We start from the raw sequence: 18521 nt of genomic DNA, 5'->3' as shown, positions 1-18521 counted from the left end.
AAAGGATGGAAGCCGCGCCTGAATGGGAACATGCAGACCACGTGCAAATCTTTATCTTCTAATAGGGTGCCTTAGCTTAGTGGTTAAGAGCATTGGCTGCCCTTCCAGAGGACCCAGGCTTGACTCTTGGCACCCACAAGGCAGCTCACAACCCCCTGTAATTCAGTTCCAGGGGATCTGATACCCTCTTCTGGTCTCTGCAAGCACCAAGGAATAGAAGTGGTACACAGACATACATACAGAAAAATACTTACACATGTAAGACAGTAAAATGATTTTTTTAAGTTAAAGTAAAAAGAACACTAGGTAGAGATGAACTGTCATCACAAGACTTGGGCAGCAGAGGGCAGCAGAGGCTCAGTGTCTTGGGCTACCCAGTAGTCAAGACAGTTTGTGGAGTTTGTTTTTGTTTTTTCCCTCTGCCCAAGCTGAGTTACTACAGGCTGTGGACCTTGCAATGCAGTTTTCATTCTAGGTAAATGCTATGATTCTCCCATCAAAGCAAAGGGAACGGGGCTCAGAACACAGAGGGACCTGCTTCATCTTAGGAGAATTGGGGGTGGGGGGGCTGCTCTGATGCTGGAGCCTACGTTATCACCCACAAGCTCAAAGGCTCTCCCAACTACAAAAGCAGGCAGAGCCACTGCTGAAGAATCCACCAGGAGCTCTGCGACCCCGGGTATGTGTCCTCAGTGCAGATCTTTCTACAGCACAGCACCCACACAGGCACGGGGTTCACAGACAGGCTTCCCACCGCTTCCGAGACAGGTCTCCCTGCTGTGATCCCTCATCTACAGCATCTAGAAAGGCTGGGGATCCCTCCCACACCAGCTACGCATTCACGGTCTAAAGCAGCACAGTGGTGGGTCGAACTGCAGCTGGGAAGTGGCATCTTGTCTGATAGGTTGGCTTCATGCCCAGGAAGTCCATCTTCAGCAGAGAAGGGTTCAAATGCCTTCATGAGAAGCTCATCATGAAGTGCCGGCTATGGCAGACCCGGAGGGTCACAGCTCAGTGGCCCCTCCTTGCTCTTGCACCTTGCATATGGAAAGGTTCGTTTCACTTACTCCAAAACGAATTTATCTTTAAATGTATTCTTTAGATGAATACTGTCAAATACATAACTTAGGAGAAAAATGTTAAGGAACATTTAAATAAATGGAATAAACCAAGCGTTGCAGATCAAACTGTGGTAAACCTGACTAAGAGAGCACCCAGAGGCCTAAATGCACTCCCCTTCTGATGAAGCTTTAAATTACGTTGGATTTATGTACTTGTGGAGCTCTCTGCCTGTCAAATGGGAGGGGAAGCACTGGATTTATCACTGCGGCTGGGACACACAGCAGGCACTCATCTTGCATCCCCAACACAGACTAACCAAATAGATATTTTGTCTTCTTATATGACTCAGTCTCTCTTCATTTCTCCAGACTCATTCTTCCCGCTTCCCAAAGCCAGGTTCATTGTCTTTTAGAGTGAGGGTATCCAGCAAGATCATAAGCTTGCATGCTGGTGTCGAAGTACATTCTATATTGCCAGAAAGGCAAACCTGGCTCAATAGCCTTCCTGTCTCTGTGGGAAAGGGTTAGGTCCAGCACGGGCATTCATAGCGCCAACACACACCCAAGGGCTTTTCTGTGTTCTCTCCCCAAGGTTTTCCTGAATTATGCAGGAGATAGGGAAAATGGCCCTCAAAGACAGCCAGAGAGAACACACCAGACACGGTTTCATTCCCCTTGGTTCGGCTTTTGTTTAATCCTAGACATTAAAGACAAAAACTGGGATGTGAGGCTGTCATAGTTCTCCCTGTGTCCGCTCTCGTGGGCAGAAAGAGACTCCAAGCTCTTCAAGAGCCAAGAAGAGCACAGAGAACTGACGTGGGCAAGCAGACACCCTCAGAGCACCTCCTGGCCCTCTCTGCCTTCTGCTAACATACCTACACCCCTTTGTAGATCCCAGGGCAAGAAAGGGATCAAAACTCACCCCCTTATTTTCTATGAGATCAACTAGAACAATGAAAACATTTTAAAATAAAATATAACAACAACCTGAAGACTTGCAAGATAAAAACCACAAAACCAAAGCAAGCTTTGAAGATCTTGGCAATCAGTAAATCTAAAGTGCTGGCTCTGAGAATATATTTAAATATAGTTATGACAAATGGATATGAAATGTTTATGGGTCTCCATTTTTGAGCTCCTGCTGCATGCCAGGCCAGAGTTGGTGTGGGAGACGGAAGTCTCACTACCTAGCTCCTCCCCTATAACAATAAGTCATCAAATACATGCTAAGGTCTAGAGGGCAATTCAAAACTGGCACTTCTTGTGATGTATAACTAAGAATAGGGGTCCTCCACCTTCACAGTCTCGGGGATTATAGGAACGTCAAATACAAACTTGGAAACCTGTATCAGAAGGGCAAAGTTTATAAAGTCCAGGCTCCGTGCTTGTATAGTCATCTTGAAGGCTTATCAGCCTGATAATCCGTGATCACACCTTGAGAAACAGGCTCTCTTGACTCCCACAGAATCTAGGTGTGTGTGTGTGTGTGTGTGTGTGTGTGTGTGTGTGTGTGTGTGTGTGTGTGTGTTTAAGACAGGAGACTAGGAAGGGGAGGGAGGGGAAGAAGAGAGGGTAATGGGATGTAGTGTGATGGGTAAAGTGGGGGAGGGGACCAAAAGGTGGAAACATGGTACAGGGAACCGCAGTGGGGGGGGGGGGCTGAATAAAATTAGTACATTGGGCTGGGGCAGTAGCTCAGCGGTTAAGAGAACCAGCTGCTCTTCCAGAGGACCCAAGTTCTATACCCCGTGTCCACTCAGTGGCTTACAGCCATCTGTGATTCCAGTCCTAGGGGATCCACCTCCCTCTCCTGGCCTCCTTGGGTATTGCATACAGGTAGTGTATGAACATATATGCAGGCAGAAAATGCACACACAAAATAAAAATAACTTTTTTAAAGAATTAGCGCACTTATGAATATATATGAAAAATGTCACAAAAAAGCCCATTTCTTTCTTTTAAACAGTTTTATTTTATTATTTTGATTAAGTGTATATGGGTGTCTGTGTGGGCATGTGTACCTGTGAGTATGGGTTCGTGCGAAGTCCAGAATGTGCTGGATCCCCCGGAGCTGGAGTTATAGGCAGTTGTGAACTGACTGATGTGGGTGCTGGGAACGGAACTTGGATCCTCTAAAAGAGCAGTTGTGCTCTTAACCACTGAACCATCTCTCCAGTCCCCACCTGTTTTTAAAAATTTAGTAACCAAAAACTCAGATTAACTGTCACACACAAAAATTATAAGACAATCAGTGGTGAGTAACCTCTGTTTCCAAGGATGATTCATGGGAGTAAATCACACTGAAAATGCATGCGGAATAATTTGGTCCTACGGGAAAAGATTCCGTATTCTTAAAACTCAGGCTCTCTACTATATTTAACAAAAGAGCCACTGAAAAGTGGCAAATCTGAGTAGTGACAAAGGCCGCACTGTGGCCACTGTGTGTGGCTACATGTGTGCCACAGGCCACAGCTGCCGATCACTGATGTTGTCTCTGCGTTCGGTCTCCTTATTTACTTTTTTTCCCTCACTCTGGTATTTACACACTGTTCTGGGGCTCCTAACCAAAATGAATGAATGAATGAATGAATAAAATAACAGTTGGGCTGAGGAGGTGCCTCAGTGGGTAAAAGTGTTCATCGTGCGAGCCCGAGGACCTGAGCTTAGGCGACCCAAGCCCAGGTAAAGCCAGATGCAGTATCACGTGTCTACAATGCCAGCAATTCCACAGTGAGAAGAAAGGTAGAGACAGAAGAGTCGCTGGAAGCTTGTAGGCCAGCTAGTGAGGAACAAGAGCTCCCATCTCAAACAAGGAGGGAAGGGGAAGGGCCCACACTTGAGTTGTCCTCTGATCTCCAGATGCATGCTATGATGTGTGTACATGTATGCACCTGTGTGCACGTGCTTGTATACACACACACACACACACACACACACACACCATAAAAGAGTAGCAGTAATTTAGAGTTTTGAATTTACCAAGGCTACCCTAGATCATGGACACGGTCACTGTGACAGTCATCCATGTGTACTCACTGGGCTCATGTGGACACTTTGCATGGACTACATCAGTGTGGACACTGTTTGGGATTGGTGAGCCTCCAAAAATATATATGGGGACTTTTCATCTACTCAGTTAGACCCTGTCCATAATTTGGAACCAAAGGAAGCTATGGTGTGAAGTCAAGTCATAATGAAGAAATCTCCTGTTAGCGCCAAAGCCACCACTGGATGGCTACATGTTTACCGATAGTCTTGATCAATGGATCCTGTGCAACTCAGACATGACAAAGGGTACTGGAGTGCTCTGGGTCTCTGGTGCCAGGAAAGTGACACTCACGATGTTGACCAACTCCAGCTCTGCGAAGATGGCAGGTGGACCCTTCCCTGAAATATCTACAATGAATAGAGAGGTGACTGGGGCACAGATTTTGGATTGGGCTAGGGGAAAAACAAAAACATCCAAGCAAGAACACTGTGTGTAACTCCCTGAGGACAAGGGTCTGCTGGTGCCACCTCACTGACCAGCAAGCTGACTCTCTGAGAAGTGCGAGACTTGCTGGTGGGAGAGGATCAAAAAAACCCATTGTGCTTCTGCACGTGAACAGGACCTGGCTGGGGTGACCTTCTGGCTGTCGCCCATGGAAACCTGATAAAGATGGAAAGTCACTGTGTTGCTAAGTGATACTGTTCATGGTGGAAATGACCTCTGACTATACGACCACATTTGGACCAGGAAGAACCATAACTAAAGTATGGGTTCCTCTTGAGGACATCACCACTTTGGGCTTCTCTGAGAACTGTGGCTGCTACTTGGGGTTCGGACTGCAGGAGCCTCAGAAGTAACTCATACTGAGCTATTTCAAGAGATGCAGCTCCAGTGGCTTTGACACAGTGACGTGTGAGCTTGTCCTCTTGGAGTCCCGGGCAGGGCTTGCACCTGGATGACTGGGAATGTGGCGCATGCTACTGCAGAGCCCACCCCTGTGGAGAACCACCCAGGGGAGCTTGCCAGCACCTGCAGTGGCTGTCTGCAGCCTTCTGAGCACAGTGGCAGCAGTGTGGCTTGAGATGGTCTTTAAAGGTGAGCTGGAGTAGATGCCCTGGTGATGGCTACCTAGAAGCAGCATATTCTGAGTCACACTTCTGGGAAGTGGCCAGGGCAGGAACTCAAATTTGGTCATATGTCTTCAAAGTGCTTTGCTTTGTCTTTAACTGAAGGCCAAAACCTTTTCTCCAGTCTGGCCTCAGGCATGAGTGTGGCTTCTTAAATGGCTAGGCCTTTTCCTCTTCCAGGGCTCCATGAGGACTTTGTGTGTGGTAGCTTAATCCAGTCTGACAGGCTAGCCTAGGCACATAGAGTTCTATTCCCAGGCAACAAATGCAACAGCGGACCCCTGGTCCATACCTGATGCTGGTCTTCTAAGACACCCCCCAATGATGGATGGCAGCCCAAAGATCACAGTAATCCTGTAGCTGCTTCCAGATGCAAGGGTCACAGTTTCAGAATGACCAACAAGGCCTACCCATCACTGTGGCAACTTCAGACAGGTCCAGTACAGAATTCGAGTTTAATGTAAAAGTGAATCTAGAAGATCTGTTCTTACCCCAACCAATACTAGGAAAAGTTTTTCAGAGCAACTCATTCCTTCCCAATGCTCCCATCCCAGCACTAAGGGAAGGCAATGAAGTACCACTTTCGACTCGCCCCAGGGTGGACGTGGTTACGTCATCTTTGCCCTCATGACTCCAGGCACCTCTCTGTTACGACGCACATGGGCACTACTTCTCCCTATGTACCTCTGGAAAGCAGCATTTTAGCCCCTTAGTTCCCACAACCAGCCTGATGCCAGTCCCGTCCTAGTCTCCATTCATGGTCACAAGCAAATGAAAGAGGTGCCACCATCTTCCGATTACTGGGGTCATTCCACCCACTCGGCTTGCGAGGTCATGTCAGAATCCAGGTGCACAGTAGAACATGGGGGATTGTTCTACAGTTCTGTCTTCTTCTAATCACTGACTCAAAGCTGTCACCGACCACAAAACGACATGCTTACAGTCTTGATCAATGGACCCAGTGCAACTCAGACATGACAAAATGCTAAAGATCGTCTAACTCCATCTCTTGACAAGGAGGAGAGGGCAAGGGGGTGATGCAGCTGACAAAAACCAGAGGAGACCTAGAGGGAAGCGCAATGGTCCTCATGTCCACAAGGCCCAAAGGCAAAGGCAGCCGAGCCTTCACAGTGCTTCGGTGATGAAGGACCTCACAGGTCGAGGAGAAACCCAAAGGAGCTTTTACTATGCCAGGCTACTGATAGTCATGATAATGGCAATGAAGGCGGCCAGATTTACCAATGGCTTTATTAGCTCAGCACCTTAAAACAATTTGTCTTATTTCAAAATTTATGCCTCCCAGTGACTTCGCTCCTCCCTGCCTCTGTGACTGTGGCAAGTAGCCAACCTTTTTTTGTACATGTTAGTTACATCCTTCAAAAAGAGGGAATAAATGAACTGTGACACAGGAGGAACTAAAAAGAAAATAGCCTTTTCTTATTGAGGTAAAACCCAAAACATGTGTGTGTTTGTGTGTGTGTGTGTGTGTGTGTGTGTGTGTGTGTGTGTGTGTGTGTGTGTGTGTTGCGTTTATATGGCCATACTGTGAAAGTTCTGGAAGGGTATGTACAGTTTGCTTTATATTGGTGCTTGTTAAGAAATATAAAAGAGAACTTTAAAAATATGTGCTCTTATACCATTTTGCAAACAGATGTGATTTTTGTATTCCAAGCACAATTTTATGGATTTTTTAATTTTTATATTGTTTGATTTATGTGTATGTATGTCTGTACGTGGGGATGTGCATGTGAGTACAAGAGCCCAGAGGCCACAAGAGAACACACGAGATCCCCTGGAGCCAGAATTACAGGTGGTTGTGTGCTGCCCAACACTGTTGGATGCTGGGAATTGAACTTGGTTCCTCTGCAAAAGCAGTGTGCGCTCTCAACTGCCAATCCATCTCCCCAGCCCCTCTGAGCACCATTTTACCACGCTGGCATGGTGAAGTAAAGAACAGGAGAACTGGGGGCATGCAGCTCAGTGACACAGCATCTGCCTAGCATGACAAGGCTCTGGGGTGGATCCCCAGTACCACAAAAGTGAGACAGACAGAGCGAAAAACCACACAGGCTAAACAAGAGCCCTTGATTTTGTGTGAGGCAGAAACCAGGGGCAGAATCGCATAGATGTGACTACTCCATACATCCTGGGTTAAGACTTTAGCAATAGTTAAGAAATCTGTCAGCCCCATAAAATAAAAATATCTCCCCTATTCTGAAGGGGGGAAACCATAGCCATTAGTAAACTCTCAAAGGCAATGGGGCTCCCTGACCCAAGTGTTCCTGGTATGGGGAGTAGAAAGGACGGGACTGAGTTCCCACACAACATGAGAGCTGCCTGGGCTCCCAAGCTGCTTCAGGGACCCAGGGGCAGCATGCTTGTGTCTCAGGAGGATGGAGTGCCATGGTCCAGGGTAAGCTCTAGACATTTCCACGCTATCACGGGAAATGCTTCTGAGGGCCCTGACTTCGTGGTCTACCCTCTCCGCTTGGTGGGCAGGTAGGCAGGGCTTGTCTTCCACTGAAGACTCATCTAATCTGCTTCAGTTTCTCAAATGTCTTATACGAGCTTATACGAGCAAAGGTGTGTTTTACTATCTGCTGTGGAGGTCTTCCACGGGGCCACTCACCTGGTTTTTCTCCATCCTGAACGCTCAGTAGCATAGATGGTCACATACCATTACATCATCACAACCCCAGCAGCAAGGCTGACTGCTTCTCATGTGTAAGCCAAATGCTTCACTTTAGCCGACCCACATTCCTGACTCTTTTTCCAAAGGTGAAAATGCTCATATTCCTAATGCTCTTCTCATCATTTCTGATGGCTCCCAAAGCATGCCTCAAGAAACTTGCGTTTCTCCAAAGCCCTTCTACTGCACAGCATATACTCTATGAAAATTTAATCTCAAATTGCAGATGGTATCTTGTTTCTTATCTGTAGCCAAGTGTTTTAGGGCCATAGCCAAACAAATAACTTACTCTGGCTGGCTGTGAATATAACAATAGTTTCCCTACCGTATTAATGCCACTGATAACAACCTTCTTGCTAAACATGTATGTTTAAACCACAGCTCTTCATCTTCTTTGCAAGCTTGCCTTTGGCTCCACTCAAACTCACCCAAAGGAGTCAGACGGGTCTACTAGAAAGAAAAACAAGTGAGGAACTCAAGAGAAAAAGACTCACCTTTTTCATGGTTACTTGCTGGTGGCGGTGGGGGTGGAGAGGTGACAGGTTTGGATTTGTCATAGTTGTTAAAGCTCTGGCTGCGTCGGTTGTTGGCAGTGGCTGACCCTCCCCGTGTTTTGGCCTCGCTGCCTGCAGCGGCCACCCTTGTGGTAGGACCTGGAAGTCTAAAATGCAAAGGCCAGAGAGTCATGCAGTCAGTCTTAGGCGTACAATAGTGTCCCAGGAAGAGCTGCAACCATGCAGGAGATAAACAACAACACCAAACTCAGACACTGGGCCCGTGGACATTGCTAGTCAAAGGTGGGATATAGCAAACATGAGACACCAGAGAAGTCCAATGGCAAAATGGGAACACAATTCCTCTGAGTAAAGAGGAAATTTGAAGGAAGATCCACTAAGAATAAGTTTGCTGATGAAAAATAGAAAACTCATCTTCTTTATCCTCTGAGATAGGTGTTCTTACTTTTCAATATGAGTGACCCACAACATCCTTGACTCTATCCGGCATGGAACGTAACAGCTTAACCCATGTGTGCTGTGTTGGGAATAGTGTTTGCCATAATCCAGAGGTATGGGCGTTGAGGCAAGGATTCAGTTTATAATGGAAAGAAAGCAAACGCTAACACTCCAACCCAATGCATCTGCAGTGCAAACCTGAGGCCTGGCTGCCAGTGCTTGTCTGGCTACACTTTCCTTCCACACCTGACAACCTGACCCTGTGGCATCCTTTTGAGGCTGAAGCCGGGGCTGCTCTCTACAGTCAACATACAGCGTCATAATCCTGTCTGTGAAAACAGCAGGATTCAGTTAGTCTAAAGACAAACGCACACTTTCCTCTTAAATAAAACCTCGTTTTGGGTGGTTCTGAAAGTAAAGCTGCCAGATTTCTTTGTAGTGTGTCTAGAGATGTCAAGGAGCATTCCCTAGAGAGGTAAGGGGGAAGACTCCTCAAGCCGGAAGTTTGGTCCAGGGACTTACTAAGCAGGCTGTTTCCAATAATTAAAGTTGAAAGATGAATACATGATGACATATTTAGTTGTATCTTTCAGTTAAAACCCACTGAGCCGTGTTTAAAAGCAACTGGAGCCTCGGTTGACCAGCGTTAGACCCAATGATAAGCCTGACTTCGCAACCCATAAAGCTTTCAGCCTTCTTTGTCCGTGCGATCCGGCGAGCACCAAAGAAGCCCGGAGTCTGGAAGCATTTTAGATGTAAGCAGCAGGCGCTTTCAACTTTTTCTTGTTGGCTCAGCAAGAAAGATGGTTGCAGAGCACAGGGAGAACATGAGCTGGTGTGAGAGGACTGTAAAATTGATCCAGTTAAAAAGCTGGCTGGGTCCCCGCACTAGAAGCTGGGAGACGTGGAGGGGGTTGATGCTCCCCTAGCCAGCCAGTGGGTCTTAAGGCACTGCTTCCTACGGTCCTAGGAGCATTCACCTCGGTGAATTTGCCACCTCTGGCTTGGAGAAATCCACTCCCACAAAGACAGAACTGGTACAAATCCCCAGCAGTTCCAGCATCTGGGGTCGGGTTCGAATGTGTCAGCACAGCTAGTCAAGGAGATCCAGGAATGGAACCTTAGTGTGACTTGGACTTGCTTCCGAGGCAGTGCCCTGCGAATCCCCCATGTTAGGTGACACAGCCCTACATCCATTGGCAGAACAGGTACAAACAAGGGCTCTTGGCTGGGACTGATTTAAGCAGCCATGGCCTGCAGAAGTCTTTATCCCGATATATAGGGATGCCTGGAGGAGGATTATGGACTTGTTCCAAGATAATGTCACAGCAGAGGTATTCCACGGTGCAGGCTTCAGCAGGGGGTTATGAAGAGCAGGGAGCACAAAGCAGCGAGGAGGAAAAGATAAATCCTTTCAGAGTTGCTAGAGAGTCTCCACTGTGCTCGCCCAAGACCACAGGAGATTTTTAGACAGCACAGAAGCAAGCCATCCAAGCACAGGATAGGTTGGCCATCATCCTGAGTCCTTCTGATTTTCTGGGAGGCAGTGTGGTGCATGGACAAAAAGCAGGCATTCCCACCCACAGGACTCAGAGCCAGCCTCACATCTGATATTCATATTCCTCATCTCTAACTTTGGAACGACTACTCAATGGATAGCTAGCTGTACATTGGAAATGGGACTTGATACCTCGTCTGCTGTAATTACTAGGTGCCATTGAGTTCCCCTCCCATCCTCCCTGCTTCACACAGATGCATAAGGACATCCTCATAAAGGGAACACACTATTGCACACACAGAAAAGAATCAGACAAGGCAGGAAGCAGATGGGCTTAAAGGCTGAGAAGAGAGGAGTACAAAAATCAGTATCTGAGATCAACATTTGCAAAGATGCAATACAGGCTTCGTCAAGTAGGGCTCTTTTTCTCATTGAAGAACATTCCAGAACAGAAACCATTTTGTCTGTGATGGAGAACTTGCACTTGGGAGACTTCTGGGTTCTTTGTGCCTCAATCTGTAGTGAAAAAGTTCTCACTTGGGACTAAGAAGAATAGTCCTGGATTCCTCATGGTGGCCATGGCTCGTTGTTCCTCTGATGTTGGAGATGATTGCTCTGAAGTTCATTCATCTCAAGATTTTATCATCTGAAGCCTCTTTCATCCATCTGAAGATTTTAGCAAAATCCACCCCTGCTGGCTAGTTTTATGTCAACTCGACACAAGCTAAAGTCATTTGAGAGATGGGAACCTCAACAGGGAAAGTGACTCTATGAGGTTGGGCATTTTCTTAATTAAGTGATATTACTAATTAAGGATATGGGAGGGCCCAGACCATTTCAGTTGGGGCCACCTCTGGGCTGGTGGTCCTGGGTTCTATAAGAAAGCAGGTTGAGCAAGCCATGATAAATAAGCCAGTAAGCAGCACCCCTCCATGGTCTTTGCATCAGCTCCTGCTTCCAGGTTCCTGCCCTGTGTGAGTTCCTGTCCTGACTTCCTTCAATGACAAACAGTGATGTGAAGTGTAAGCCAAATAGACCCTTTCCTCCCCAACTTGCTTTTGGTCATGGTGTTTCATCTACAACCATAGTAACACTAAGACACCACATCATGTACAAAGATGATGAATAAATGTGGTATGAGAAATAAGAACTCAGCCACAAGGAAACCAAGGCACCTCTTGGGATAGTGTGCCGATCTGCAACTGAATTAGTTCAGAATAAATTTTAGCATGAGATTTCATGTTCAGGATTTCAAAATCAAAGGCAATCATGATGTCCCAAGGTAGCTGGGTGATCACGGGAGGCCACTCCACTGGCTTCAGGAGGCAGGACTAGTCTGCATAGCCCTCTCTGGATCTGAAGGAGCCAGCTGCCCCCAGCTGGCACCTAGGTGACCTGTGTGTGGATGCAAAGTGCAGAGGCAATTCATAGAAAGGAAGCGATAACTTTCAAAGTCAGAGGGAGACTAAAAGGGAGACTCCAGAGTGAGACCCAGCTTTGGCATGTGAAAGGGGGAATGTGAGTAGAGGCTTAGAAGGGAAAGCAGGCCACACGTGGTGAGAACTTGCAGAAAGTACAGAGGGGAAGCTGGGCGTGGTGGCTCATGCCTGTAATTCCAGATACTCAGAAGGCTGAGATAGGAAGAGTGTAAATCTGAGGTCTTTCTAGATTATAGAGTATGCTCAAGGTCAGCCACCTCAGTGAGATCTGAGAGGAGGTCTAAGGGGCTGGCTCAGTGGTTGAACATCTGCCTGCATGCAGTGCCTCAGACTTCCACCAAAGTAGAGCTAACCATGGTGGCTGCCACCTGGAGCCCTGCACTGGTCAGGCTGAGGCAGATACACTGACTCCACATCAGCCTGGGCTACAAAGCAAGACCCTATCTCAAAAAACAAAGCACATTGAAAGAGGGTGGAGGACTGAGCTGGAATGTGCTGGTTCTTGAGGCACAGAGTGGAGGGAACCAGCCAGGGGAAGTGACCGGGACCAGAGGAGGGAAGATCTTGTGGGCCACACTAGGAAGCTTGAGCTCTGTCTTATCCCTCAGGGTTGAAGCACTAATTAAAGGAGGCCGAGGGCAGAAGTGGAGCTAAAAATAAGACTATGTCTAGTTTAGCAGTGACACAGACCCATGGCCTCACACAGGCTTGTAGCCTCTGGCTAAGCATTCTGCAGTTCATGACTGTTAACATCCTTGTGTATCAGGGGAACTTGGATCAAGCCCAGCCTGGAAGCATGTGCTGTCAGTCACATCAGAGTCCTGCCTTGCTGAAGAGGTGGGTCTGGCCAGCAGGGACAGCTGCGGGTGGAATGGCAGATGTTGCCCACCCCCCCACAGCCTCACTGATGCAAGGCAGCGGGAGGCAGGAGGGCAGATCAGCCCAGTGCCACTCACCACGGTGTCAAGGGTTGCCGGTGGCTCTATAAGTACAACTTCAGTTCTGACGGTCATTTCCTATCCTGCTTCACATTCACAGAAGGTACTGGTGGGTTTTCCCAGACACACACGGGGAAGCACCGTGAGCAGGTGGGACACAGGTCTGCTGCTGTGAGAGCGGCAGTCCCTTTCTCCAAAGCGTGTGGAACCAAGCAGGGGACTGAACTTATTCCTGGTCTGGAACCTACAACCGAGTCCCCGATCCTCCACTCCACGTGCTGTACGTGCTGATGGGAAGAGGGCCGTTCTTCTCTCCCAAACCACTTCAAAAGGCCGGGAGCAGAGGGGTGCCCCTCCCAGGAAATACGGCAGCTTGTGTGCACATGCTGGGGATGGGGAGCCCACGATAGGAGATGCTTTCCTGCCAGACAAGATGATTAAATGCTAAATCTCTCATTTCCACAGCATCTGCTTTTCAGCAGCTCGGCAGAGAACTGACTATCCCGCTGATTTGATTCCATTCTCCAAGACGGCCGGCCATGCAGGGATCCACTTGGCCTGGCTGCCTTCCTTACCTTATAGTGGTGACTATACCTTTGTGTCACTGGGCTTTCCTGCCTCTATTAGACAGAACATGGTAAACGTCTGTGATTCTACCAGAGACGCTAGGGAGCGACGGCACAGGAGACGGCAGAAATGCATGAGGCCCACATTCAAGGGTGAGGCTTCTCATGCTGCTGAACATCTCTGCTGCCCATCAGGATACCTGGTCCTGGCAGGAATCCCAACAGCATTTACACTTTCAACAAGGGATCTGTCTCCTTCTTTCTGGGGAGAAAAGAAGGGTGGGGTGTGTCTCTTCTGCCAACCAGAGCTGACTGCTGTCCTCAGTGGTGCTTAGTTAGCCTCAGTCTTGATAATGATGCTCAGGGGTGGGATCTTGGAAAGGGGAGTCCAGGAGCACAGCCTCAGCAGGGACAAAATGCACTCAAAACACTCTTGACGTGGGATGCGTGATGCGACGACTCTAAAGGAAGCCAGGCCTGGGCGGAGGGTGAAGCTGGGAGCTCTGTTCGCAGTACAGGTTCAGGGGTAGCTGCTCCCTTGTCTTCAGCTCTTCCTCTCTCTCTCCACTGCCTCCTTCCAGAATCTGGGCCACTGTGGGACAGGCATGTGCTTCTAATCACACAGCTTCCCAGCCAGCTCCTGTCCTCTTATCTCTGGGGGCAGAGCACTTGGCTTCCTAAGAACAGTCACAGTTCCTCCGGGCGCCCTTTCCTCTCACATGAATATATGTTCCCATGACGTTCAGATTCAGCGCGATCAGCCTGCTGGAACAGGGGCATCTACTCCTGCTGCAGCCTCCCCTTCTTCATCAGGGGAAGCCATCTCTTCCGGGTAGCATGCATCTGCGTATGCTGTGCACCCAAGCATGGTCCCATGCAGTTTCTCCCTCGCTGCTCCAGCTGCTCTCAGGTTGTGCCCCACACAAGATTTCCAGAAAAAGAAACTGATTATAAAAGTTTCCTAGAACCTAGCAGAGGAAGACAGCTGGCAGCTGGTCACAGGTCTGGACCTGGATGAAATGAAGGGCCAGCTTTCTTTCACCTTCAGGAGACAGTTCCTTGGGAAATAAACACAGCCCCGGTCACCACAGGGCAGATTCAACCCCAGTGCGGCTTCCCTCAGGGGCCACAGGGGCAGTGTGAAGGACAAGGCTGAGTCAGTGGCTGAAGCAGGAGGGCTTGACAGAGAAGTGTCAACAACCACACCACAGCAGAATGAAGAGGAAGAAAGGGTGGCATAACCTAAGGGTTTACTCCAGGGAAAAACAACCTGGGCTCTCTTCCATCTTCTGTGTGGCCTGGGAGCAAATGATCACACTTGCAGAAGTTTCAGTTTCCAGGACTGTAAAATGGGGCTATTAACATGACCTACCTCATTACCTTAAGGAGGCTGGAAGGATTAAGTAAGCCTGCAGATGTTACAGTATACCTGGTTTTCCTCCATCCAAGCATGCACCACAGGGTTCAGGACAGGATGCCTGCAGACTAGGTGGTTGTTTTGTTTGTTTATTTGTTTCTGTTTTCTAAGAAATTGAGGCAACTTCCCCATGGTGGGCAGGAGAATCCAGAAACAAAGACAGGACATGACAGCCTTCTGTTATGAAGTCACATTTCAGATCTTAGTTCACAAGGAAACCCACCCCCAATTAGTAATTGAGCACCAATGACCAAAGCCAAAGCACAGCACACAGAAAGGAGATGCGGATTAGCACCAGGATGCAGCAGGGAGCAAATGCATTCATGTAACATTGCTATATAACTACCTGGAAAGTCACCTCCTCCTATGAATGGGATTCTGGTAATGAGGTGAAATCAATACAGCGAGAAACATCCAGTTGGAGCCAGTCACTTACACACATACAAGTCTCTCTCACACACATAAACACACTCCCATCTAAGACCACTTTCGGAACTCCCCAAGCTGAATCATTAGCCAAAGCATGTTTGGGTTTGGGTAACTGGAGACACAGAGCAGGGATGGGAATCAAAAGGGAACTCAGCCAGCGAGGAGGAGACAGGAAGAGCGGGCTGGGTTTAAACCATGCTTTGTAGGACACAGAGGACTGCTAACCTAGAGATCTTTTTCTGACCCAGAGTGAAGCGGATGATTTTGCTTTGAGATGAGTCCTTGGATGAGGCACTGCAGGGCAGGAAGGAAAAGGTGGAACAGATGAGTGAGGAGAGAAGACACGTTAGACCCGCAAGAGGAAGGTGCCTGGGCTGGTCCTCTGTATATTTTCTTACTAAACTCTAGGCCTAACTTCAATGACTCGATACATTCACAATGTGAAGAAATTACAATTAAGATTATCTGAAACCCGGATTTGTAATCTCAGCTCCTCAGGAGGCTGAGGCAGGAGGACAGACAGTTTCCTTTGTTCCTTTTTTATTGCTCTAAAGAGACACCTCGACCAAGGTAACTGATGGAAGAGTTTAAAGAGTTTATTGGGTCCCCAGTTTCAGAGGCTAAGTCCATGACCCTCAACAATGGCACAAACCACCACAGATGGCATGTTCAAGAGCTGCCTGGGCTACAGAGTGAGTTCAAGGCACGCCTTGGCAACTTAGTGAGACCTTGTTTTAAAATAAGAAGTTAAAGAGAAAGCTGGGGCTATGACTCAGTAATTGAGTGCTTGCCTACTACGTGCAAGGCCCTAGGTTTACTTTATTTTATTTTATTTTATTTTTTGGTTTTTCAAGTCAGAGTTTCTCTGTGTAGTTTTGGTGCCTGTCCTGGATCTTGCTCTGTAGACCAGGCTGGCCTCGAACTCACAGAGATCCACCTGGCTCTGCCTCCCAAGTGCTTTCTATAGCAATCCTTTCTATAGCACTGATGTATTTGTTTGGCAAGTTTGTTCATGGAGTAAAGGATAATGCCCCATAATTGTGTACATATGAAGACTCTCCCACTCCCGCCCAAGACAGGGTTTCTCTTGGCCAGATTCAATCAAGAACAATTTAGTTATTTTGTGCTGTTTATCTTTCTTGTGTCTTTTTAGATGAAGGTTAGGGTACTAGGGATGGCAAACACTCTACCACAGAGCCGTCTCCTAGCCTGAAACAGTTATCATTCTGACATTCATTTTTCCTGGGCTACATTCACAGAAAAACCTGTGGTAAGAAACACTGCTCTTGGGAAGTGATGGGCGAGATGAGAAGGGCGAGAAAAAAGAAATCAAGCAACTTTTGAATGTTTCCTAAATCACGGACTATGGATTGTATTCAAGGTAGACACAAACGGAAAGTACTGCGAGACTTAGAAACTGTGTTCCTTCCTGAGATTCTCTACTGTAGGAAACTTGATGTTGTGAACCATGGATCAGGTGCCCAGCCACGATGCAGACTGTGAAGTGACGAGGCAGTCCATGGCTGCTCTGACATCCTCATGCCAGTGTCTCAGATGTCTTTGATGTCCTTGAGTAATATTGGCGAGCTTCCTAGAAAGCTGCCAAATTTTGGTGTTTGTTGTCCCTGGACCTGTTCAGCCTAGAAGTCTTCATAATGGGCATGTCTGCATCTTGAGTTCTAACAAAACACCAGAGCAGATCTGGCATCTAGGGGGCTCGCACCAGTACCTGACACTAATAACCAAGGGTGTAAATGGTTAGAGAGAATGTGGGGCTAGTAAGCCGGTGCCAGCCAGCCAGTGATGTAATTTTATCATCCTTAGGTTAATGGCTAGAGTGTTAGTATGGGATATCCTATGTCTAGACCTTGGCCAGATCCCTTTGAAAGTCAAAGTGGAAAGGAACAGAGCACAACAGAAGAGATCACCCATGTGCAGAAGTAATCGAGCCTGGTGGGAGAGAGGAGTGAATAAGGAGGACCTAGTCCATGCCCCCACTGTGTAGAGTTAGAAAGCAGTTACATTATAATGACAAGAGCCCCTCTGCAGTTGGACTAAAAGAAATGTGCTTGATTTGGCTTGACGGTGGCTCTTCTTGAGGTAACGTGTTCATTAGCAGCAGGTTGCTCTTCTTACAACCTACAGATCTGGCTTTGTTGTTTGGGCTTTCTCTTCTCCCCCGACTCTAGATAGTGGACCTGTTTGTAGGCCCCTTGGCTCAACATCCAATATACCCTCCAGGGTCCTCCTCCATCTGCTTCAGACCATCTTGATCCAAGTCACTCACGCCGCCTAGACTGCAAAGTCCTTCGTTTTACTCTTGCTCCCCCAAAAGCTTATTCACCAAAGAGATTTCTTTAAAAATGTAAATCCAATTAAACCCTGAGCCTCCTGGAGCTTCCTGGCACCTTAGAACAGAGTCCATACTCACTTTATTCAGGCTGACTTGGGTGCCACATCACCCACAATCGTCCCCCACGAGGAAGGTAGCAGTTGCCTTCTTTGCTCCCAGGCAACCTTCCAGTTCTGAATCTCCTTACTCTATCATGTCAAGCTTCTCCTACCCCAGAGCCTCCACACTAGCTGCTCCGGCCACCAGATCTCTGCAGTGGAGGTTTGCACAGTTAGTTTCTTTACATTCATCCCTTTCCACTAGGTGCGGTGTTCCTCAAAAAAAGGGCCTCTCCATCAACCCAACCTAATCTATCAGCCCTGAATCCCATCATCTGCAGACACATTCCCTCTCCCATCTTCCTCCATGATCTTAGGCTTGGTGGGCAGCCTCCTCCAGCAACATGCAGAGAGCATCGTGGCTATCATTCATCTCTGACTCCCAGATGACTAACAGTACCCGGCACAGAGAAGGTTTTGCTCTACGTAGATAAAGGAATGCACACTGGCAGATTCAAGGTTCTGAGGAGACACCCAACAACAACCATAACAGCTTAACTATGATGCTCTCTCCACTTCCCCCACAGAACCTTTTCCCTGCACTATAATTCTAGTGAGCATCTCAGGGAATGAGCTTGAGCAGAAGGCAGTGTGGGAAATGACGTACTCATCAGACAAATCACCCAGGGCCACTAGGGAGCCTCTAGCCAGGGGACAGTTCCCAGTCAGGCATTCCTCCAAGGAAAGAACACAGTGCCTGACTGCTCAGCTGTCTCTCTCTCTCATTGCTAGTCCATGCGACTCTCCTATTTCACAAATTTCCATAACACCAGTTGGATAATTAGATAATTAACTAGGGGGCCTCATTTACATTAGACCCATAACTCCTGGCTGTAACCCCTGCCAGCTGGGAAACTGCACTTTTCCTGGGGAAACATAGCTGTGACTCCAAGGGAGTTGGGGGTCAAGCAGCTCTGGGCTTGGTTTGTAGCTAGCAGGTATTAAAAGCTCCAAAGAGTTCAAG

At 47.8% G+C, this 18521-nt stretch overlaps 1 protein-coding gene across 11 annotated transcripts in view; it reads right to left on the bottom strand.

The window, feature by feature from the left end:
• Positions 1-18521, bottom strand: part of Nav2 (neuron navigator 2) — a 362047-nt gene that overhangs the window by 180623 nt on the left and 162903 nt on the right. For 9 of the 11 annotated variants that reach the window (XM_028880150.2, XM_028880151.2, XM_028880152.2 and 6 more), the window contains exons 6-7: positions 15332-15400; positions 8361-8527 (exon numbers count right to left, since the gene is read on the bottom strand). In XM_028880150.2, the coding sequence (XP_028735983.1) occupies positions 8361-8527; positions 15332-15400 (236 nt within the window). The remainder of the gene's footprint in view (positions 1-8360; positions 8528-15331; positions 15401-18521) is intronic. The other 2 variants (XM_028880153.2, XM_028880154.2) reach the window with 1 other exon arrangement.

The sequence above is a fragment of the Peromyscus leucopus genome, chromosome 1 (assembly GCF_004664715.2).
Source record: "Peromyscus leucopus breed LL Stock chromosome 1, UCI_PerLeu_2.1, whole genome shotgun sequence".
NCBI lineage: Eukaryota > Metazoa > Chordata > Mammalia > Rodentia > Cricetidae > Peromyscus > Peromyscus leucopus.
This window is presented reverse-complemented; position numbering and strand designations above follow the sequence as displayed.